This window comes from Babylonia areolata, chromosome 27, assembly GCF_041734735.1.
Source record: "Babylonia areolata isolate BAREFJ2019XMU chromosome 27, ASM4173473v1, whole genome shotgun sequence".
Taxonomy (NCBI): Eukaryota; Metazoa; Mollusca; class Gastropoda; order Neogastropoda; family Buccinidae; genus Babylonia; species Babylonia areolata.
In genome coordinates, this window is record NC_134902.1 from 15,683,864 (window position 1) to 15,708,220 (window position 24,357).

At 41.7% G+C, this 24,357-nt stretch overlaps 2 protein-coding genes across 3 annotated transcripts in view; one reads left to right on the forward strand and one right to left on the reverse strand.

The window, feature by feature from the left end:
- The first annotated feature begins 737 nt into the window (after positions 1–737).
- On the forward strand, positions 738–8,077 carry LOC143301606 (uncharacterized). Of its 2 annotated transcripts, none has more exons than XM_076616002.1 (5): positions 738–819; positions 4,300–4,398; positions 5,640–5,844; positions 6,854–6,910; positions 7,616–8,077. In XM_076616002.1, exons 2-5 carry the CDS (start codon positions 4,300–4,302, stop codon positions 7,669–7,671), a joined length of 417 nt encoding a protein of 138 aa, XP_076472117.1. In that variant the 5' UTR covers positions 738–819; the 3' UTR covers positions 7,672–8,077. The 2 variants fall into 2 exon arrangements, with proteins under 2 accessions (XP_076472117.1, XP_076472115.1); XM_076616000.1 differs by having other exon boundaries at positions 776–928.
- A 6,721-nt stretch (positions 8,078–14,798) lies between these two features.
- LOC143300965 (transcription intermediary factor 1-alpha-like) overlaps positions 14,799–24,357 on the reverse strand; it is a 31,286-nt gene continuing 21,727 nt past the window's right edge. The window contains 7 exon segments of the mRNA XM_076614919.1: positions 14,799–15,887; positions 17,208–17,360; positions 18,482–18,686; positions 19,860–20,041; positions 20,427–20,840; positions 21,926–22,043; positions 22,511–22,706. Of these exon segments, the coding sequence (XP_076471034.1) occupies positions 15,669–15,887; positions 17,208–17,360; positions 18,482–18,686; positions 19,860–20,041; positions 20,427–20,840; positions 21,926–22,043; positions 22,511–22,706 (1,487 nt within the window). The 3' untranslated portion in view covers positions 14,799–15,668.

A 24,357-nucleotide genomic window follows, 5' to 3' on the forward strand; every position in this document is an offset into this window, starting at 1 on the left:
CTGCAACTATTCTGTAATTTTTGGAACCTGTATAGCTTGTCATTCGGAAGGCCAGTTAAGAGAGAGAGCTGCAGCAGTCTAAGCGAGACAGAATGAAAGCAACGACCAGTTTGTTGGCATCATCAGTAGACAGGAAATGGTGAATTTTACTCAGTCGCCTTTCGAAGCTGAAAGTAAAGAATTTGGCACACATGGTTCACATGAGACTATAATCAAAAGAATTTTGAAGCAAGAACATCATCATCATCATCATCATCATCATCATTCCCAGCCGATCCCTCACATCCTACAACAGTACCCCCTCCTTCCCACCTCCATCCCCAATCAACTTCTTACAGTGCCACCGGCACCGTCAGCAAAACAAAACAAAACAAACAAACACGGAAAAAAAAAGAAGAAGGAGAAGAAAAAAAGAAAAAAACAAAAAAAACAAAACACGGATCCATCACACAACACCCCCTCCTCCCCACCGCCATCCCCAATGAACTTCTCAAACTACAACCAGCACCGTCAGCAAAAAATAAACACGAAAAAAAAAAAAAAAAAAAAGCTACAAAAAAACCCCACAAAAACCAAAACCAACCACGGATCTACCACAAGTGCAGAACGGAAGCAGCTGATGGTCTGGGTCTGGCAACCGCGTGCGCGGTGCACCTTATCCTTTCCTGGCCAGACTGTTGGTACTTGTCCAGTTATCTCACAGCCTCTGATGACCACTGGCTATAAAACTGGACAGAGCGGACTGGGGCCAGTTAACCTTCTCCTCGATCTCTCCCAGCTCCCGGACAGACCGAAGAAGTATCGTCCTTGCTATTGAGGGTGTGTGGCCTGCAGTTGGTTGTTTTTTTGGGTTTGTTTGTTGGGTTTTTTTTTTTTTTCCGTTAGTTTCCGAGCTGTCTTCGTTTCGTCGACTGACTCCAAACTCAAAGTGAGTGAGAGACTGCTCCATGGCGGCTGGTGAAGCTTGCTTGTGTGTGTGTGTATTTGTATTTGTATTTGTATTTCTTTTTCTCACAACAAATTTCTCTGTGTGAAATTCGGGCTGCTCTCCCCAGGGAGAGCGCGTCGCTACACTACAGCGCCACCCATTTTTTTTTTTTTTTTCCTGCATGCAGTTTTATTTGTTTTTCCTATCGATGTGGATTTTTCTACAGAATTTTGCCAGGAACAACCCTTTTGTTGCCGTGGGTTCTTTTACGTGCGCTAAGTGCATGCTGCACACGGGACCTCGGTTTATCGTCTCATCCGAATGACTAGCGTCCAGACCACCACTCAAGGTCTAGTGGAGGGGGAGAAAATATCGGCGGCTGAACCGTGATTCGAACCAGCGCGCCCAGATTCTCTCGCTTCCTAGGCGGACGCGTTACCTCTAGGCCATCACTCCATCACTGTTGTTGTTGTTGTTGTTGCTGTTGTTCTTGTTCTTGTTCATCGATGTTACCTTCTTCTTCTTCTTCTGCGTTCACTCGTATGCACACGAGTGGGCTTTTACGTGTATGACCGTTCTTTACCCTGCCATGTAGGCAGCCATATTTCGTTTTCGGGGGTGTGCATGCTGGGTATGTTCTTGTTTCCATAACCCACCGAACGCTGGCGTGGATTACAGGATCTTTAACGCGCGCATTTGATCTTCTGAGATTCGATCCCGGGACCCTCAGATTGAAAGTTCAACGCTGTAACCAATCGGCTATCGCCCGCCAACTGTCTTGCGAATATTGTAGATCTGCCCAATGCATGTGTGCTGTGACACACATACTGATTTCATTTTTCTCTGTTTTTTCTTCTTCTTTTTTTTTTTTTTTTTTTTTTTTTTTTGTGGTCGTACTCGTTGATTCTCTCTCTCTCTCTCTCTCTCTCTCTCTCTCTCTCTCTCTCTCTCTCTCTCTCTCTCTCTCTCTTATTATCATGATAATATAAACCACAATTTCATTGATTATTAATTAATAATGAAAACGTTTATACCTCTTTGTCTATCTGTCTCTGCTTCTGTCAGGTCTGCCTGTCTCTCTTTTCTTCACCTAGTCTTTCTCTCTCTCTCTCTCTCTCTCTCTCTCTCTCTTTTCTTCCTTCCTTCATCCTTACTTTCTATCTCCTCCATAAATGTATTATTTGTACATGTCTTTGTACCATTCATATATGCTGTTGGTGTATTGAATTATGTGATATTCATGCTTACCTTTTTGTTGTTGCTGTTGTTGTTGTTGTTGGAAGGGTGGGTGGATGGGGAGAGCAGGGGATTTTCCCCCCTTCTTTTCTTGTGTATGAAGAATTTGCTTTTGTGCATGCATTTATCTTACTTTTTTCCCCCAGACAGCCGGATGTAAAAAAAAAAAAAAGCAATTGTGCTTATTCCCTTACCCTCGTGAAATAATTAAATTTTTTTTTTTTATGCTGCCCCATCATCTGCACCGTTTCAGTGGCATTACTCCCACGCCGCTCATTTAGATTCCCCCATACACGGCCACACCCGGGTTCGTCCTTCGCAGTTCCAGCGTCGGCAGTCCACAGGGAACCATCGATGTTAGGTCGCCAGGAGGCCACACACCAGAAGAGACCCTGCACTGCTGCTGAGTCACTTCGGTGGTGTTCAGTGGTGCCTTTTCTGTTTTAACGTACTTAGGACACCACCTACTAAGCCCCCTACTAACGACAATAATGGCTTAGTCGCGGAGCCAGACTGAGTGAGCGTCCCTCCCAGAGTGAAGACCGCCACCACGTCCCTCAAACAACAGCCCCCCATGAATCTGCCGACACTGACGACATTGAAATAAAATTTCGTTCGTTCGTTCTCTCTCTCTCTCTCTCTCTCTCTCTCTCTCGATCTCTCTCTCTCTCTCAATGTCCTTTGTCCCTCTTTGCTACTTTCTTTTATATTTATTTGCTGTTGTTGTTTTCTTTATTTCTAACAATAACAACGTAATGTTTATGGATATGTGATTTGAAATCACATTATAATGGCTGTACATATTTCCTAAATTAAAGATCTTGTTTAAAAAAAAAGAAAAGAAAAAAAAGAAATAGAAATAAAAACAGCACGCACTTTGGAGCTTTTTTTTGCTTTTTTCCCCCCTTTTTTTGTGATGCGACAACAAACTTGCAGACTTGAAACCTGTGACAGCAGAAGTAACCTCTCTTCTCCTTCTTCTTCTTTCCTTCTGTGTGTGTGTGTGTGTGTGTGTGTGTGTGTGTGTGTGTGTGTGCGTGCGCGCGCGTGTTGTGGTTTATAACGCAAAAATGTGATTTTAGAGCAGGTTCCACACACACACACACACACACACATCTATCTATCTATCTATCTATCTATCTATCTATATATATATATATATATATATATATATATATATATATATGATAGTCAGTCGTGTCCGACTATGACCATCAGAACAGCAGAGGAGGCAACTGCTGTTCTGACTACTGGGGCTAGAATTTGATTATAGTGGAGAGTGTCTTGCCCGAGTTACATCCCCACTCTCTCTGCCAAGAGGGTTTTAGGACAGTCGGCGTTGGGATGGTTCCCAAAGGCCAACTAGCCCACAAGGCTGCAGCACTAAGAGCCAGTGCAGTTTTGCCTTCTAGTTTGAGAGTCATAGTCCTTCACAAAAGACTAAGCTGTAAATGGTTTCCCATTGACTGGAGAAACCATTGATAATACAGCTCTCACTTTGCTGTTGGCCCAAATGTAAACTTATGTCAATCTGTGATATAAGCCGAGTGTTGGGCCTGATATATATATATATATATATATATATATATATGTGTGTGTGTGTGTGTGTGTGTGTGTGTGTGTGTGTGTAGGCAAATAATGGGTCACACTGACCTGTAGGTGGTAGCTGGTCCTTTGGTGAAGAAATTTCCCTACGTTTCGGGCCCTAGGCCCTTCTTCATGGGGAGAAAAGTAAAGAATGGAGAAGAAATGAGGGGACAAAACCAAGACAGGAGTAAAACTAAAAACTGTGAGAAGTAATCAAAAAGAAAAAAAAGGAAAAAGGACAGAGAGAGAGAGAGAGAGAGAGAGAGAGAGAGATATGGAAAGTTTTATGAAAACTGTTGGTTGCAAAATGACGCACTTATACACACACACACACACACACACACACACACACACACACACACACACACACACACACACACACATATATATATATATATATACAGATGGAGAGAGAGAGAGATTATGCACACACACACACACACACACACACACACACACACACACACACACACACACACACACACACACACAGGGTATTGTCCGTTGTTAACGTTTTGTGCTATGTTGTTGCCACATGTTTCGCACAGATGAAAGTGGCGCCCTGTCTCCTGTTGGTGACACTGCTGTTCGCGACCGCAGTCCAACAGTCTGAGGGGTTCGGATGGGCCGCCGCAGGCGTCATAAGCGTGAGTATTCTGTTAGCTGATGTTAAAACGGCCAAAGGTCCCATACATAGCCTTTTTACGGTCACTGGCGCAATGGCAGAAGCAGCAGAAGAGTTCCAGCTGGATCTGGTCGAGGAGGAATGAAACTGATGAAATTTCCCTACTCAAAGTAGGCGTACGATAGCTCAGTGGTTAAAACGTCTGCCAGGAAGAGGTGACTCCGTCCTGAAGTGGCGACCACTCTGGAGGCGAGGGTTCGGACCTGCTAAGGACCAGACAAAAACAAACAAGCAAACAAACAAACAAAACAAAAGACGGCATTACAAGGGAATCCAGGAGTCGTGACCTGGGTGCGGCCCGACCCCCTTAGACGGAGTCAGTGTAAGGAGTTAAGGGCCGAAACACTTGACTGAGGGGGTCTTCTTCTCTGAAGACCTTGTACTGTCCAGCTCTCCCTAGAGTTTCTAATCACCGGTGTCGAGGGATCGGCACAGGAGGGTCGGGGCTAGATCCGGTCCTCTCAGTCCTTCCGACGTACGTTTTCCCCCATACCGAGGTCAGAACTGATGCTGAACGTACACACCTGGGTGGAGCCTGTGAAATACTGCCGCTCTGAAACACTGAGGAGGCTTCAAACCCTGATCACTGGTGAAATCTAGGCCGGAAGTCCAACGCCTGACCCCATTTTGATACAGCGTGTGTTGAGTATACAGTGTTGCCTAAAAAAAAAAAAAAAAAAAAAGTAATAAAAAAAGATAAGAAATAAAAAAGTAACAATGATCCCCCCCTGCCCCCTCCGCCCCCGCTCCAACCTTGCAATGTAGGTTCTCAGAGTTAGGAACATCTGTGTAAGTCTGGTTGTGTGTGTCTGTATTTATGTACCTCTTTCCAAAATACCACCTTTCCTCTCTCTTTTTCTCCAGTATATATATATATATATATATATATATATATATATATATATATATATTGTGTGTGTGTGTGAGTTAGTGTGTGTGTGTGTGTGTGTGTGTGTGTGTACATTTTAGTTTTCTTTTTACTGAGTCCTTTAGAGTTATCATGGAAGTGTATGAGTTCTGTTGTAGTAGGAGGAGGAGTAGTAGTAGCTGTAGCAGTAGTAGTAGTAGTAGTAGTAATATGACTCCTATTACTGCTGCTACTGCTGCTACATCTATTATCATCATCATTATTGTCATTACGATGCCTATGATTATGATGATGATCATCATTTGTCACCCACCCTGCTCACCCACCCTGTTCAGCAATGGATCTTGGCAGCTTTGAACACCATCATCGACGCCATCACCAAGAGATACGTTCGCCGGGAACTGCCGCAAAACCTTGACCCTGCTACCACTGCGGATGTGGACAAGATCTGCAAGGACTTCCATCTGACGGAGATCACAGGTGATGGAGTCACCTTCCAGATGATCAAAATGGCCTTCGATAAGACGGACAGGGAAGATGGTAAGAATGGATGGGGTTTGTGTCTCACGGTATATACGTGCGTGTATGTTTCGCCGGTGTGATTGAAGCTGGACTGAATGAATGACTGACACAGGAAACGAATGATAAGCGCCTGGTATGCGGCAGCGAGTTGATGATGCTTGTTCTGCTCACGCGTGTTAGTGTGTTTCGCCGGTATAACCTCTTCTTCTTCTTCGGCGTTCGTGGGCTGCAACTCCCACGTTCGCTCGTATGTACACGAGTGGGCTTTCACGTGTATGACCGTTTTTACCCCTGCCATGTAGGCAGCCATACTCCGTTTTCGAGGGTGCTGGTTTACTGAACCGAAGCCTGGCTTAATAATGACTCAGAAAGCCCAATGATGAGAGCCTATTGGCAGCTAACACTTGGTAGGCTCTCCCAGTATAGTAGGCAGACTGCTAGTTCAAGTGTCAGTGTAAGTGTTTGTAAAGCGTTTACTTTCTGGAGATAGGCGTTGTATAAGTATCACTACTACTACTCCTACTCCAACTACTGCTGCTGCTGCTGCTACTGCTACTACTACTACTACTAATTTTGAAACAATTCAACAGTATTCTGTTTGGAACTGTCACAATACAACATACGCAAGGAATTCGACAGGACAGAACAACAAGAAAAGTCATATGTAAAAACTAAAACGTCCTGTCCATGATATATATATATATATATATATATATATATGTGTCTGTGTGTGTGTGTGTGTGTGTGTGATTGATTGATTATAAACTAACGGGTGTTTCTGCAGGTAGCAATATATGTTGTTGGTCGGCTTCGAGAAGGTGGACAAATAAGATGTTAATAATGACAATGAAGAAGAAGAAGAAGAAGAAGATGATGATGATGATGATGATGATGTATAATGGTGGTATTGGTAGTGGTGATGGTGATGGTGGTGATGGTGATGGTGATATGTGTGTGTGTGTGTGTGTGTGTGTGTGTGTGTGTGTGTGTGTGTGTGTGTGTGTACCATTTCTCTGTCTGTACACAGGAAAATCCGATGATAAACTGGATGACGGCCAGCTGAACGATTTCCTGGTCGCAGTGGGTAAGGGAACTGAAAGATGAGAGAGAGAGAGGGGGGGGAGGGGGGGGGGAAGACAGAGACAGAGGGACAGATACAGAGACAGACACACACACACACACAGAAAGATACAGAGATAGAGACACATAGACAGAGAGACAGAGAGACAGAGACACACAGACAGACACCGACAGATACACAGACAGACACAGACATAGAAACAGAGAGAGGCAGAGACAGAGACAGACAGACAGACAGAGACACAGACAGATACATAGACAGACATAGACATAGACAGAGAGACAGACAGACAGACAGAGGCAGAAACACAGAGAGTGAGATACAGAGAGACAAAGAGAGACACAGATACAGAGACAGAGACAGAGACAAAGACAGAGACAGACAGAGAGACAGAGAAAGAGATAGAGAGAGTGAGAGAGGGGGGGGAGGGAGAGAGAGAGAGAAAGGATTGACGAAAGCGAGTAAAACAGTTGTTTTTTTTCAATTAAAATACACAGAAGACAAATAATCAAAATCAAGCCAAATAACAAGCAAATAAAAACAAACAAACAAACAAACAAACAAACAAAAAACAACCCAAACAAACCCAAAACAAACCACCAACACAGATACAAAATAATAACATCATCATCATCATCGTCAAAAACTTAATAATAATCAAAATGTAAAACAATTCAAGCAAAGAATGGATTTGTCTCTGTCCTCCAGAGGTCTTCCAGCACTGCCTCAGGAAGAACGCCATGGCTCCTGCGGCAGCCGCTTAACAACAGCAAGCTGTGCAGCATGCATCCCGTGGCAGTGACTGAGGGGGTCTGGAGTTCAGTTCCAAACCCGACCGCTGCCTCAACTGAGTTTAAACATCAGTCTCGTAGCCTAGCCCTAATGTTAAACAGTCAGCTTCTGATCTTTCATTCCTCTTCCGTCTTCTGCTGCTGCTTCTGCTGCTGCTGCTGCTGTGCCTGACTCGTCCTCCTTCTCCTAAGCTCTTCACTGGCTGATCTGCTGACCAGCGCTGAGCTGAGGACATCGTCAGACATTTTGATACACTTTTCCATCCAGTCTTCTATCTTCGTTACTTGTTTAACTGAGAGCAAACCAACCTACCAACCAGACAAAACACAGCACTGAAAGGGGACAGAGTGGGGTTACTGACACAAGAATACCGAGTGGCATTTGAAAGGAGAAAAAAAAAGTATAGATATACAATAAAGAATTATTGTAGTATATATATATATATATATATATATATATATATATATATATATCGATCGAGAGAGAGAAAAAGAGATGGAGAGAGAGATATGAGTTGGGGAGGGAAGGGGGTGGAGGTGTGGGTAGTCATCCCATAATCATTCAATGATATTTCCCCAGTAGATTAATTCAGATTAATATATTTTTTTCTCTAAATAAAACAGCTTTGGCTGCAGTAATAAAATTGAATGTATTCTGTTGTTTGGTAAGTTGTTAAATCTTCGTTTTTCGCAACCTGTTGATGTTAAATTAACACGGTAGGGGTGGTGAAAAGGAGAGAGATGGGGGTGGGTGAGGAATGGGTGAGAGTGGTGGATGAAGGAATTTTCTTTCTTTTGGTGTGTGTGGTTTTTTTTGTTTTTGTTTTTTTTTGTTTTTGTTTTTTCAGGGGAGTGGGATGGTGGGGGTGGGGGTCGGGAGGGGTGGTTTGGAGGGAGACTAGGGGGGTGGGTGGCGAAAATGGGTCAAGAATTGTCACGTTTTTGCTGTTGTTACTGACAGGAATCTGTTTCTTCTTTTCTTTTTTTTTTTCTTGTTTTTTCGACTTCGAATAAACTTGAATTTTTGAATTCAACGACCATTAGTTTTGTGTTGTTGTGCGGTTGAATATTTCTTCCGTTTTTCCTTCTTGTTTGTTTTTTCCTTTCTTGTGCGTTATGATATATATATATATATATATATATATATATACGTGCGTGTGTGTGTGTGTGTGTGTGTGTGTGAGTGTTCGTGCGTGTGTGTGTGTGTGTGTGTGTGTGTTTGTGGTGTGTGTGTGTGTGTGTGTGTGTGTGTTTATATAAATGTATGTATCATGTGTTGCTTCCTCTGCCTCTAAATCTCTCTCTCTTACAGTCTCTTTCAGTCGCTCTCTCTGTCTGTGTCTGTCTGTCTGTTTCTGTGTGTCTTTCTCACTGTCTTGTGTGCGCGCGCGCCACAGTGGTGTGTGAGTGTGCGTGCGTGTGTGTGTGTGTGTGTGTTCGTGCGTGCGTGCGTGCTCCGGGAAATTAAGTGAACGCGTAGGTGTGTTAAAATCACCTTGTAGTGATAAACACCAAACCATAGAGAAGAAGAACAAAAATAGTGGATGTTATTATCAGGCCGTGTTTTTCATTTTCCTTCCTGAGGCCAGCATTCAACAAACAAAACAAACCAAACCAAACCAAACCACTCAACCCTCACTCGTAATCGGTCAACACCAGAAGGGAGGCTATCACGACATACCGGAACAAGCAATGATTACTCCCCTTTAGCCAACACACGTTCCAGTGCAAAGCTTGCTTGCTTGCTTGCCTGTTCGAACTTTTCATGATGTGATTTGAGTGTGTTGGTTTGGGTGTCTTATCATTTCACCTGCTACTGTAAACACGTTTCGTTTTCACTGCTTTGACAGGTTTGACCCATTACCACCTCCCCACCCACCCCCAACACACACAAACACCCTCCTCCACACACTCACACACTCATGCATTGAACAGATGAATTATTCTTGGGACTGCTTCATATTTGAGCTTCTAATTTTTTTTGAATTAATGAATTTAAACACACACACACACACACACATATATATATATATCTGAAATAAACGAACTTCCCTTTAGTTTTCTCTGACACAGACAAGAAATTCTATGTCAGTCTGAAATCACAATTATGATGTATAAGTATCGTAAAATTTGCAACTATCCAAGTCTTTCTTCAATCTGACTGTGAGGAAGGTGATACAATGGCTGAAATGCTTTTCTGCCAATACAATGTCCGTGAGGGACTTCGGTTTGTATTCTCTCCCAAAGTGAAGTGCAGTGATGGCCTAGAGGTAACGCGTCCGCCTTGGAAGCAAGAGAATCTGAGTGCGCTAGTTCGAATCACGGTTCAGCCGCCGATATTTTCTCCCCCTCCACTAAACCTTGAGTGGTGGTCTGGACGCTAGTCATTCGGATGAGACGATAAACCGAGGTCCCATGTGCAACATGCATTTAGCGCACGTAAAAGAACCCACGGCAACAAAAGGGTTGTTCCTGGCAAAATTCTGTAGAAAAATCCACAAATAAAACTACACGCAGGAAAAAATACAAAAAAATGGGTGGCGCTGTAGTGTAGCGACGCGCTCTCCCTGGGGAGAGCAGCCCGAATTTCACACAGAGAAATCTGATGTGATAAAAAGAAATACAAAGACCGGAAAATCAAACCAAGCGTTTGTATGAGATAATAAACACAGGTCCCATGTGCACCACACTCTTGGCACACTGTCTTCTGGCAAAATTATGCAGAAAAAAATTCTCTTATAGTATAGGTGCACAAATGTGTATGCAAGCATTCAAGGCCCGACTAAGCGAGTTGGGTTATGCTGCTGGTCGGTCTTTTGCCTAGAAGATGTGATGTAATGAATGTGTGTGTGTGAATGTGTTTATCTGCAAGTGCAGGTTAAGAATAAACATTCTTACAAAAAAACAAACTCACACCAGCAAATATATTTCCCACCATTCCCATTCATGAGCCTTCCAATGTATAGTCACAGTCATACACAGATTCATCATCCTCAGTCACGAATACCACCAACGAACATTCGAACACACACCTCAAACTCACTCACATCCTTTCTTCAATACACTCCAAGTCTCTCATCTCACAAAACGTAAAACTTCACACCCAAGAAAAGTGTGGACATGGGTTTTACTCATGTTTTGTAATGTGAATGTTTGTTATAGACAGCTCATTAATTCATGATCAGACAAAACAAAATATTCAAAATCACTCACTCATGCATGCTTTTTGCTTATCTACAGTCAACAAACATTTGTACGGATATTTACAGACTGATTTCATTGAGCTGAACATGAAAGATTCTAATATAAATGCCGACTACTTCAAAAGTAATCATTTAATGATTGCACTCATCATTACATGAAATAAATACCTAAAGCATTCCAATCATCCATGAAATAAAAATATTGCTGACATAAATGTTTACATTGTTCTACATCAAAAAACTTTTTTAATGATGAAGTTGCTCATATTCCAGTAAATTCTGAGCAATATGTTACTCCATGGAAAGGAAAAATCATGATTCATTGCTGTTAAGCAAACTGGATGAAAATATATTACCTACCTTCTGTATTCCATTTTCAACTGGGCACTATCAATGTGTTTTTCAATTCTAAATACATATTGTAAAATTGTATCCATATTATATTCTATATTCAGTCTTTAAAAAAAGATATTAAAAATTAACATACTATTTTAACTCTGGTTTCAAGATCTACAGCATTTTCATGATCTTTTTTTTTTTTGGCATTAACACAAATGATCCAACTGTGTGGAAATTTGCTCAAAATCTATTTTTCAAAAATACTGCTCTTCAAAGACAGAATTTTTACCGTGATGCCATCTTCAACTTTTAACCAAAGTCACTCTGGAAGATTAAAAAAAATTTTTTTTTTGAAAGTATTGACAAATTCCAGTGTGGCACTGGCATCTTGTTAAGTATCAAAAGTCACTGGTAATGGTTTCATGATATAAACATACACACAGACAACAACAGTTTCCTTGACTGTTCGAACACCAACCAATATAAAACTGGTCCGGTTTTCCATACACACCACTGAAAGGTACCTTCTACCTTGCAGAGTTTAGACGGGTGCAATAGCCGAGTGGTTAAAGCGCTGGACTTTCAATCTGAGGGTCCCGGGTTCGAATCTCGGTGCACCTGGTGGGTAAAGGGTGGAGATTTTTCCGATCTCTCAGGTCAACATATGTGCAGACCTGCTAGTGCCTGAACCCCCTTCGTGTGTATGCGCACGCAGAAGATCAAATACGCACGGTAAAGATCCTGTAATCCATGTCAGCGTTCGGTGGGTTATGGAAACAAGAATATACCCAGCATGCACACCCCCGAAAACGGAGTATGGCTGCCTACATGGCGGGGTAATTAAAAACGGTCATACACGTAAAATGTTACATGTCTGTCTGAGTGTGTATGCGTGTGCGTCTGAAATGTGATTGAATGACACAGGAAACGAATGATGAGCGCCCAGTGGCAGCCGTCAGTCGGCTCTACCCAGGTAGGCAGCCTGTGGTGCAAATGTCCCCGTGTATGTAAAGCGCTTAGAGCTTGGTCTCTGACCGAGGATAGGCGCTATATAAGTATCCACATCAATCAATCAATCATAGCTGCCACCTTTAGGCTTAAAAAACAGGTTTTTCGGAGTTTTGTTCAAAATGCTAATTTGCTACACCTATCCAAATCTCTACCCACAGTGGGTTTTGCTGGTGATCATGACATTTTGACCAAATACCTCCCGGAATCTACCTTTTTACTTAGTGTGGCGCATGCGTGTGTGCGTGATTGTTCATATCTGCAATTTGAAGTATTATCTTGGATTACACAGATATACATATATGCGTCATTTTTTCATGTGCAGAGGTATATTAGTATGCACTATTGTATATATATATATATATTGTTTCATGAGAGGTGCTTTGATCCAATTATGTGGGGGAGTTTGCAAAATGCAGTAACTTTTGGAGCTGCCTCAGTTCCATAGAAGTGAATGACCGTTTTTTGGTGTGTTTTTTCAAATCATCTTTAATTTCATAGTTGTACTGTGACCCTCTGCTGCAGACACTGACTCCTGTCCTGTGCTACTTACTATACACTATTACTACTACTACGCCCAAGCACAGAAATCAATTGAAGCAGTGGCAAGTAGGCTCCCTTAGTATATTACATCCCTTCTCTTTACATATGCAGCATTGGAGCACGTTCATGTTAGCAACAATACAGCAACTTTGCCCAGGTTGACACATGTCAAACGGCAGTCTTGATCTGGACATGATCAGTGTTACACACTGGGTTTTTCAGTTGTTGTTGTTTGATTTTTTTCCTCCCACAAAATCAGACTTGTGCCTTAAACACAGTTCCGTGATGAATCAACTGTTCATATAAATACTCACTTGTAAGTTGACACAAGTATAAAAATTGAAATTTCAAACTTAAAAAAATTTTTTTTTACACACCTTAAAACTCACTTCACTATTCAAACAAACTGTACCGTACAATCTGCCTGTCAGTCCTGTGAACTTATCATTACTTTTTCCACCTTGACCCCTTCCAACTACCTGCACAACACACCTGAATGTCCCTAGCTCCTTTGGCTCCACTAAATATTTCCCTCATCTCACTTCCACAGAATACTGATGCAGCTGGAAGACATAAATGCACTTTATACAAATGCCCTGATGCTATGTCTAGTCTGTAAAGAACAGCAAAATGGATTTTTTTTTTCTTTTTGTGTGCAGTAAAGAAAAGGATGATGCCTTCAGACTCGTTATCTCTGGGTCGAAAAGTCTGACATGTCTGTTGCACAAATGAAAAACAGAAAGCAACTTAATGCAGACCTCATCTTCACCTTAATGTGGAGATTGAACACAGATCATGTAAACCAAACACACTCTAGTGGTTAATCACACACACACACACACACACACACACAGCTCAAATGCAGGGGGTTCCACTTACAAATTCTAAGCATGCCAAGAAAAATAATTGGGACTGCACAGCACACCTCTGGACTGACACCTGTGGCACTACCTTGGTGGTAGAACATGATTAGGTGGAGCAACCATTTAGATTAAATCAAATACAGCATCTCTTTATCAAGGATAGACAGAAGGGAACTATTCTTTTTTTTTAATGTTTAAATTCAAATAAAATAAAAAGGTAAGGGAGGTAATTAGCACAGGAAGGTTGCTTCTGGTCATTGTGGAGACCAGTCCTAAGAAAAAAAGAAAAGAAAAAAGAGCATCCTTAAATTACAGAGAAAAATCTTACATGGTGAGAAACAGGGCACAGATACCTAACTGGAGAAGAAAAAAAAAAATTCAGATCTGCAGCAATTTACAGATACATGGTATCAGATCTCTCTCACACACTCTCTCCACCACAGCTTTCTGACGAGAAAAAAAAACAACAAAAAAAAAACAACATACACACAAACAAAACACAACCTGCAAAACACCACAGTTTGTGGCATATTGCCTTAACATAAGACCAGGCGGTGCTGTGGTCGTCAGCCCTTCCATGAGAGAAAGACGGCAGACTGATAGAAATGAAAAGAAATTATCAGAGACATGAAGAAGTCAACAGAAAGAGGAAACTAATGATAATAATTTTTTTTTTTTTTTAAACCCAGAAAACAAAAAGAGCCATAAACAGATGATGCTAATATATCACATCATTGTTTCCGTTCACTGAACAGATTTAAACTTGAATCAATTTGATTAAATTGGAGTATTTCCCCGCCCTACTCTCCACAGTCCTCTTTGCTGAGGAAGAGCAGAATATGGTGGTGTTCTCCACTCTGTGCCTGATAGTTTTCATAGTCAATTATAATCCCAACACCACAAAGGGCCAAATTGGGGGGGGTGGAAAATGCAGCCAGTATCAATCCGTAGCACAGGAAAAGAAAGAGACCTGGCTAAAAATAAGACCCAGGCACACAGCCAGGCAAGTCATGCCTCTGAAAGTGACTATACCATCAATTCTGTTATCAACTAAATCATTATATATAATACACAATTTAATATCTTTAAAAAAAAAAATTACAACAACAAAAAAGCATGCATAGGGGAAAAAAAAAAAAAAAAAAAAAGCCAGCTGGTAACTATCACATTCCTGATGCTAAAAAGAATACGAAGAAAATAAGAAAGGAAGAGATCACAGAAAAAAAAAAAAAAGAAAAAAAAAAAAAAAGTTTTTAAATGAAATAAATAAATCATGAAACAAAAAATTTATAAATTCACTTTATACTGAAACTTCCATGCACTGTGACAAAGACTTTAAAAATATTGCCCCCCATTGCACCTTCACCAATCAAGGACCAAAAACAAAAGCAAATAAATTTTGTTAAGTAGTAACAATCCAAATGCACTGCTCACTGGGGTTTTGAGCTTCATCAAACGGTCTGGAGAACAGACCAGGAACACCGCAAAGAAAACCATACACGCACACCAACACAATCTGAGGAGAAAAAAAATCACTCAAAACGCACACACATAAATTGTGTCTGATAGTATAGTACTGACCTCACTGTTATTTAATATTTATTTACTAGGAAAAAAAAAATTCCAGCCTTAATTCACCTTTTCTGCGACGGACTTTTTCTACAGTAAATAAAACATGACACCACTGTCTTTGCAGTTTCTTTCACACACACAAATTTTCAGTCTACAAACACCAAAATCACTTTCTGTTCAAAGCTCAGATGATACTTTCCCACCGGACAAGTCTTTCGCACTGTATGCACACAAACACACACCAAAAAAACCAACAAAAAAACCCAAAAAACACACACACAATTTTCTCTCTGAGAACGAAGTGGCAGTAAAATACAGCAACATCATTCAGAAAAAAAAACAAAAGAAAAAAAACAAACCAAGCTGAATCCTGAATGTCCGACTCAGCAGCTCCTGGTCACAGTAGCTAGCATGCCATCAACGACCAAGGGAAGTAAATTCATCAATGCACTTGTTGTACTGCAGAGTTCTCCCCCTGCTGGCCAGAGTGAGGGGGAGGGGGCGTCAGCCTTCGCTTCTTGCGCTCAGTCTCGTGCCTGTCCCCCTCAGGGCTTTCGTGCCGACGGCGTGCGTAGCTGCCGAACTCCGGCATGTGCCGGTCCACCAGGCGGTCGAAGAAGCCCCGCACGATCTTGCCCGCTTTGCCCACTTCTGACGTCTCCTGTGCGCGTGCAAGCACAGATCAAAGTGTTTTTTGTTAGTTACATGTTTTGTTTGTCTTTTTTACCTTCACTTGACAAAGACAATAATCTGGGTTGTTTTGTGTGTGTGTGTGTGTGTGTTTTTTCATTGTCATCTTTCTATCACATTCATTTAATTTACTACAGTTCATGGTGTATGCTTGTGTGTGTCTCATGATGTAAAAAATTGGAATAAAAATGTTTGAAAAAAGAAACCAGAAGACAATATTCTGAGTAAGGTGAAACAATAGTGACTTATGAGCAACAATATACAGGCATATCATATACAACAGTTTTTTTGTTGTTGTTGTTTTTTTTAAAATAAAATTAAAGAGCATGTCAGAATCGTCTTTGAGAACTGAAACTGCAGTGGTGGGTGTGAACTCGCTGGGTGTTTTGTGTTGGATTTTTTTTTCTTTCATTCTAACATCCCCTTTCCCCTCCTGACGGCATCAATACAACCTTACAGTACTTTCAGGGCAGATGTGCGCTAGATTATGTAGATATTGTCATGTTTCCATAACATACCGCAAGCAAATATAGATTACACATCTTTCTGGATGTTCAAGTCCAAAAGAAAAAGCTGGAAGTTATATGTCAAAATAAATCAATTTCTGGGTGTTTGAGTCAAAACGAAACAGCTGAGAAGTAATGTCATGTCAAAACAAAATCCACCATTTTTTTCTTTTTCTTTTTTTTTTTCAGCTGGAACTGCAAGGAAACACTGAATCAATCTCCTGTCTGTTGGAAATGTTCATGAAGGAAAGTTTTGTACCCAATTGTCTCCCTTCAGTCACACTGGGTAATACTTGCCTGACACGTGTGAAGGAATAACTGTACCTTCTTTCTTTAAAAAAAAAAAAGTTTTAAATTAAAATTTTAAAAATTTTTTTATTCATAGTAATTTATAAAAAAAAAATAACAAGTCTGTCTGCTGGTTATCTGCAGGCATCAAAAAATAATCTGGGGAGCATTTAATCACATACACCATGTGAGTTTACAAGTGTGTGTGTGTATGTGTGTGCGCGCCGCATCAAGCTGGATTTTTTTTTCCAAATGTACTTTCACTTCACCCTGCTCTTCTACAAACAGATCTTCCAAACTGAACCGACTTGACATAAACATTTGGCAGCATTAACTCTTATCTTGTCTCTGACCTTTCAAATAACGATGCTTGTATGCTTTTATTGATTTTTTTCAACGAAACGTCTACTACCTGAAGCCAAACATAGCAACAACAACCCCAAAACAAATGAAATAAATATAAGTAAAATTAAAAAAAAATGAAATGAAAGACTTACAGAATTATAAACAGCACAGTTTCTGAAGACAAGCCTGCAGTCATCCAGGAACGACTCCACACTTGTGTAGTGGTCGAAGTGGCCTGAGGCAAGCTTGTTTTTGATGCAGGAGAAATCCATGGGATTTGTGATTATCTTGTAGTAATTTGGCACCTGCAAAACAAGATCCCAACATGTTACTGTAGTTTTACAGGCAAAGTTTAGTGCACAACAATCCATCAGCAATTATATCTCCCAACCCCTTCAATGCATAAATATTATATTGTTAAAGACATCAATATTTTTTTGAAGGAAAAGGCAATATGTTTCCTTCTTTTTTCTTTCTCTGTGTGTCTGTGAAGAACTAGAAAATGTGTCAGGATTGGGTGACTGCGTCGGAAGTGTTTGTCGCAGCGCATGTGTATCTGTGCAAACTGTGTTGGTGTGCCAACCTGTGTGTGTGTGTTTGCGTGTTGTCACAACAGTGTATCAGAATCTGCGAGTAAGAAAATTATATTAAAAAAAAAAAAAACCAAAAATTATAATAAATAAAAATTTCCAGAATAAGTGGAATGGGAGTGAAGAAACACTGAAAAAGTGAAAATAGATGATGGGCCTTCAAAAAAAAAAAAAAAAAAAAAAATATATATATATATATATATATATATACACACACACACATAAAGAATTTATATATATATATATATATATATATATATATATACACACACACATACATATATATATTAGTCATTCAAATAAGACAGTAAACCAAGATCCTGTGTGCTGCATGCATTTAGTGCACGTAAAAGAGCCAATGGCAACAAAAGGGTTGTCCCTGGCAAAAAAAAAATTTTGTAAAAATCCACTTCGATAGGAAAACAATTAAAATTGCAGGCAGAAAAAAAAAAAAGAAAAGAAAAAAAAGGTGGCGCTGTCAAGTTTAGCAACACACACACTCTCCCTGGGGAAGGAGAGCAGCACAAATTTCATACAGAGATCTCTGCTGTGACCAAAAAAAAAAAAAAAAAAAAAAAAAAAGGGTGGCGCTGTCAAGTTTAGCAACACACACACTCTCCCTGGGGAAGGAGAGCAGCACGAATTTCATACACAGAGATCTCTGCTGTGACAAAAAAAAAAAAAGAAAAAAAGGGTGACGCTGTCAAGTGTAGCAACGCACACACTCTCCCTGGGGGAGGAGTGCAGTGCGAATTTCACACACAGAGAAATCTGTTGTGAGAAAAAAAAAAAGGAGTAATACAAATAAATATATATGAAGTGTAAAACTGACTCACAGCCCTGCTGACGGGTTCGTGGAAGGGGATGGAAGAGGGGTGGCAGTACAGCTCCAGCAGAACCCGCTCACACACCTTCAGGTCCTTGTCCGACAGCTCCCCTGTTGCTGCCTTCCGCTTCCCCGACAGGTCTGACGGGAGGCCGTCCTCCACCATGCCCTCCGTCATCAGCCCCTCCTCACACAGCGTGCACACAAACGTTCCGCTGCACACAAAGAGAAAGGTCAGGTGAGGTGAGGTGAGGTAAGGGAATTACAAGGCAAGGTCAGATCAGGTGTGGTATCGTAATGCAAGGCAAGACAATGTCAGCTGAGGTGTGGTATCGTAATGCAAGGCAAGGCAAGGCAAGGTGAGGTAAGGTAAGGTGAGGTGAGGTGAGGTGAGGTAAGGTATGGTAAGGCAAGGCCAGACCGGGTATGCCAAGGTAATGCAAGGCAAGACAATGTCAGCTGAGGTGAGGTAAGGTGAGGTGAAGTATGGTATGGTAAGGCCAGGCCAGATCAGGTATGCCAAGGTAATGCAAGGATAGACAAGGTGAGGTGAGGTGAGGTAAGGTGAGGTGAGGTATGGTAAGGTAAGGTAAGGTAAGGCAAGGCAAGGCAAGACAGGGTGAGGTGAGGTAAGGTGAGGTGAGGTATGGTAAGGTAAGGTAAGGCAAGGCAAGGCAAGGTACGGTAAGGCCAGGCCAGACTAGGTATGCGAAGGTAATGCAAGGCAAGACGAGATGAGGTAAGGTCAAGGTACGCTAAGTCCAGGCCAGGCCCAACCAGACCAGTTATGCCAAGGTAATACAAGGCAAAGTCAGTTGATGTGAGGTGAGGTGAGGTGAGGTGAGGTATGGTATGGCAAGGCAAGGCCAGGCCAGGCCAGATCAGGCATGCCAAGGTAATGCAAGACAGACAAGGTCAGATGAGGTGAGGTGAGGAAAGGCAAGGTACGGTAAAGCAAGGAGGGGGGTGGGGGGGGGTCAGTTAAAGGCTGAAAACATGTCTGTTCTTGAAATCAGTCAAAGAGAACACAAAATAATGTTCAAATGGTAGATAAAAATAATGTTCAAAAAGACCCATTCAATCACTCATCCAGTGAAGAGGTACAGTTTACATCAGTGTAACTGTGTCCATTTTAACTACCATTCTTTTTCTTTAAATCCCTGAATTACTGTTTTATTTTCTCCACATTTAACATTACAAGTATTCTCCCACCAGCTGCTCAAATGCAGTGCTTAGCATCGTGGATTGATATCTGGGAGGACATGGGTTCGAGCCCCCACAGAGGTTTGTGTTTTTCTTTAGGAGGGGGACAAGGGATGGGATTTGGCCGCCTTTTACCCAAGGTTTTTTTTTTTCTTCTTTTTTTTTTTTTTTAAATTCCCGCTTACCTGGGCACAGTGGCCAGGACAGGCACATGGCACTGCAGGTGGAAGACCCGGGGGCACCTGTCACAGCACAGCACGTCGCCCCCCTGGTGGCAGGAGGCGCAGTAGTCGTCGTTGGGGTCCGCAGACTCCACCGCCGCCAGCGTGAATCCCGGCATGCTGTTACCCGTGGCGTAACCCTTCACCTGCACCAACACACTGTTGTTACTATCATCATCATCAAGACAGGACAATTTATGATTTTCATCTTTGCCAAGACAGGACAATCATCCACTGCTGTCAGCCATCCATAACATTTTCACACAAGCGGTTCTATCGTAGGAGGGAAAATTCCCAAATCTAGGACAGCATATGCAGTCCTTATTAAACAAGCTTTGTGCAAGGCAGGTCCTCAGAAACAAAACAAAAAAAAAAGAAGAAAAAAAGAGTTACAAGGTTTTGTTGCGTATATGCACGTATACAACTTCACCGATCCAACTTCAAAATGTTTTTAATCTAAAAAATATTTGTATAATGATCAGTCCACTCTCTCAGCACCACCTTGAAGCCAAACTGAAACTGAACACAAACCTGGTGACCGTTAGGTTCGCCTGAATCTGTGCCGCCTAAGGAAGCTGCACTCTCCCCTCCAACCCTTGCCTCTGCTGACGATACGACCGTGGTGGGGTTGGGGGAGGAGGAGGAGGTTGTGGAGGCAGGCATGGGGACGGGACTGACAGAGGTTTTGTCGGTTCTACTGGACGAGGATGCAGACGTCGCTATACTGCCTGCGGGGGCTGGGGTGGCAGTGGTCGTGAGTGACAGAGGAGGGCCCACGGAGGTTCGAACACCAGCGGATCCGTTTCCCAGGGACTCCCCACCGTTGATCTGCTCCAGGTTGTCTCCCAGGTCGAGGGGCACACCGCGGATCACCTCATCCAGGTTCTTCTGCAGCTCCTGCATAGATGTGATACTGTTCTGGTCAACATAGCTCTGTGGCCATGCCTGAAATAAGTCACCAAAGACCACGTTCACATCTGTCCTTTATCCAGGGAACAAATCAAACCAAAACAAATCATTATCATTGCCAGCTGATCTAGCTCTGTGACCATGCCTAAAATAAGTGACGAAGGACCATGTTCACATCTGTCCTTTATCCAGGGAGCAAATCAAACCAAAACAAATCATTATCATTGCCAGCCGATCTAGCTCTGTGACCATGCTTGAAATAAAGTGACGACGGACCACGTTCACATCTGTCCTTTATCCAGTGAACCAACCAAATCAAACCATTATTATTGCCAGCCGATTGCAAAAGAGGGGCCAGTTCAGGGCTGAAAACATGTCCTTTCTTAAAACCAGTCAAAGAGAACACAAAATAATGTTAAATGGTAGATAAAAATAATGTTCAAAAGACCACTGTGCCTGTACTTTCTGGGCCTGGTTAACGCCAAAATATGAAAGGAAGTGCTGAGTACAGCCCTGTCACAATAGTCCCCAAAACATAAAATGGGCCTCCATGGCAGCATTGCCAACATTTTCATGCCAAGCTCTCCTGGTGACTGAAATATATATATATATTTATACCAAAACAAAGTAAAATAAATAAAGAGGGTGGGGAAAAAAAATTACCAAAATGCCCATACAGAAATCCTTGTAATATGGAAATACTCCAACCTATTCAATTTCGAAACAATGAAATGAAAAAAATGAACAAATAAATATCACTATTCTTAAACAGCGCTAAATCTTATGCAGAGACAAAGCGCTTTCACACCAGTCAGTCACACACAGGCATAACTTTAGCTTCACTGCCGAAAACTGAAAACAAGGAAGAGGCAGAGGAGGGAGGCTGTCTTAGGAAGAGGAAGGTCTTAGGGCCAGACTCGAAAGAGACCCAGGCTTTGTTGACACACAAAAACGACAGACCTAGAGGTATCTGGTGAACTGTTCTTCCATGTGGTGCCCCAATGACTAACTCTTCACAGTGTTGAAGGGAGACAGAGAGAGAGAGAGAGAGAGAGAGAGAGAAAGAGAGAGAGAGAGAGACAGAGACAAACAAAGAAAGCAAACAGGGCCAGATCTCTTACCCCCAGTGTGCAGCCAGCCACAGCAGAGGAGGACCTCTTGGTCTTGAAGGTGGCTGAAGTGATGACGCAGTCCGTGCTGTCCTGGGGCTCAGCCTTCACTCGCATGCTGCCCGCAGCACTGAAACGATACCTTGAAATGTTCACAGTAAGTCTCTGTGTCACTTTTCTGAGCATGTCATTTATATATATATAAAAAAAAAAAAAGAAAAAAAAAAGCAATCTCTATCAAAAATATATATATATAAAAAAATAAAATAAAATAAAATAAAAACAATAATCAAAGTCTGTAGATCTAGTGATAAAACTTCTATGAAACATATTCTGGAGTCGGGTGTCACAGCTTTGATTTGGAAACTGAATGCTTATTCCCTTGTCTTCATGTTCAAGCTTCACCCCCACACAGCCCATATCTGTGCACATACACACACTTATTTTTCCTGCACAAACACATTGAACAACATGAAATTCATATCACTCACACACTGAACAACACAATCATGATACACATGTATGCTGAACAAATAACGCATTCATTATCACCACACACACACACACACAAAACACATTTCACATGTCGTTCCTTACCCTTCACCGGACAGAGGTCGCTCCGGTGTGTTGTGACCTCCGGAGGCCGGCCGCGCGGGGTCGGGGTTGGCGTCCATCATGCTGCTCCCTCGACGCACCCCAGACATGGCCGCCTGACCTCCGCTGTTCATGTGGAGGCCTTCCGCCGCTCCGCGATACTGGGGCTGGCCCATGGGACTCCGCAGCGGAGGTGGGGCTGGATAGTAGGAGGGGCGCACTACAGTTTGTGCATTAGGTTTTTTGTTTATCAAATCACAACACACCTGTCATCAAACATGTTACTTTTTTTACAGCTACACATTTGCTCTTAACACATTTCTGACCATGGCCAGACAAATAGTTGTTCTCATGAAATTCTCTGTTGCCAGTTGTAAATACTACTTTCAGTTTGGGCTGTTGCTGTCGACAAATGACAAAGGTAGGACTTCACCACACAAGAACGTCTGGGAGAAATTACTCTGAAAACTTCCTCTGAACGCAGTGTTTGAAAATTTGTTTGAGATTATGACAAAGCCAGCTTTTTAAACCACAAAACCTGTCGTGCTGAGCACTCATAATTGCTTTGTCCAAGGGTTGACGGTTACAGCAGACTTTGCTTGGTCAGAAATGTGTGACTTTGCTTGGTCAGAAATGTGTTACTACTGCAGATGATAATGAATCATTTCATATGGCACATAATCTTGCGTAATGCAACTCAATGCGCTACATATACACTCCATTCACACTCTTGATGAAATCCAATGCAAAACGTGTTTGTGTCTGGTTGCGCGTTATCTGGCTGTGTGCACGTGTCATGCTGCTTCTCAAAATAAAGCAAAATTACACAAAACAAAATTCCTGATTATATTGAAATTTTCAATACCAAACAGATAACCAAACTGCACCGCTTATGAAAAAGACTGAATCAATGTTCTAATTTCATCACTTTTTCTTTTTTTCTCTCTGTACATTTCTTTTAATGCATTAAACTCATTGTTAAACGGTACTAAGGTTTGTGTTTTTTTTGTTTGTTCTTTTTTTTAATTAAAATTCCAGACCTTGAAGGGCAAAACATATTGTCCAAAGACTTTTCCAGCACGGAATTGTTTTTCTCTTTTCAGTCTTCCATGACACTGTACATACCCTCCATACGATTCTTATTACAGAACTAATTTCACTCAACACAGCACCATTCACCACATACAGAAAACGGAGATTTCCAAGACTTTTCCAGCAAGATAAACCTTTTTTTTTTTTTATCTTCTGTACAGTCTTCCACAACCCTGCGCAAACCCTGCACACTGTCTTTATCGTAGGACAGACTTCCTGTCCACACAACACAGCATCACCAGGTAAAGGAAAACAAATTCCAAAGACTTTTCTAGCACAAGAAATTTTTTCTTCACAGTCTTCTTTTACTGTATAAAACCCTGCATGTAGTTTTTATCGGAGCACAAATTTCACTCAGCAACACAGCACCACTGACCAGAATGAGAAAACATGAATTTTCCAAGATTTTTTTCAGCACAAGAAACATTTCGTTCTCTTTCCAAACCTCCCAGACTCAGCACAAACTCATGTAGTTTTTTTTTTTTTTTTTTTTTTAAGAACAGAATGAATTTTACTCAAACACCACAGAACCACTGACCAGGGTGAGAAAACATGAATTTTCCAGGACTTTTCCAGCACAAGAAATATTTTGTCCTCTATCCAAGCCTCCTGAGACTCAGCACAAACCTGCACGTAGTTTATATCGTAGAACAGAACGAATTTCACTCGAACCACTGACCAGGGTGAGAAAACACAAATTTTCCAAGACTTTTCCAGCACAAGAAACATTCTGTTTTATCTCCAGACTTACACATGAA

Coding starts and splice junctions, on each gene's coding strand:
- LOC143301606 (XM_076616002.1), top strand. CDS start 4,300: ATGAAAGTGGCGCCCTGTCTCCTGTTGGTGACACTGCTGTTCGCGACC. Junction 4,399..5,639: donor CCGCCGCAGGCGTCATAAGC/GTGAGTATTCTG, acceptor CACCCTGTTCAG/CAATGGATCTTGGCAGCTTT. Junction 5,845..6,853: donor TAAGACGGACAGGGAAGATG/GTAAGAATGGAT, acceptor GTCTGTACACAG/GAAAATCCGATGATAAACTG.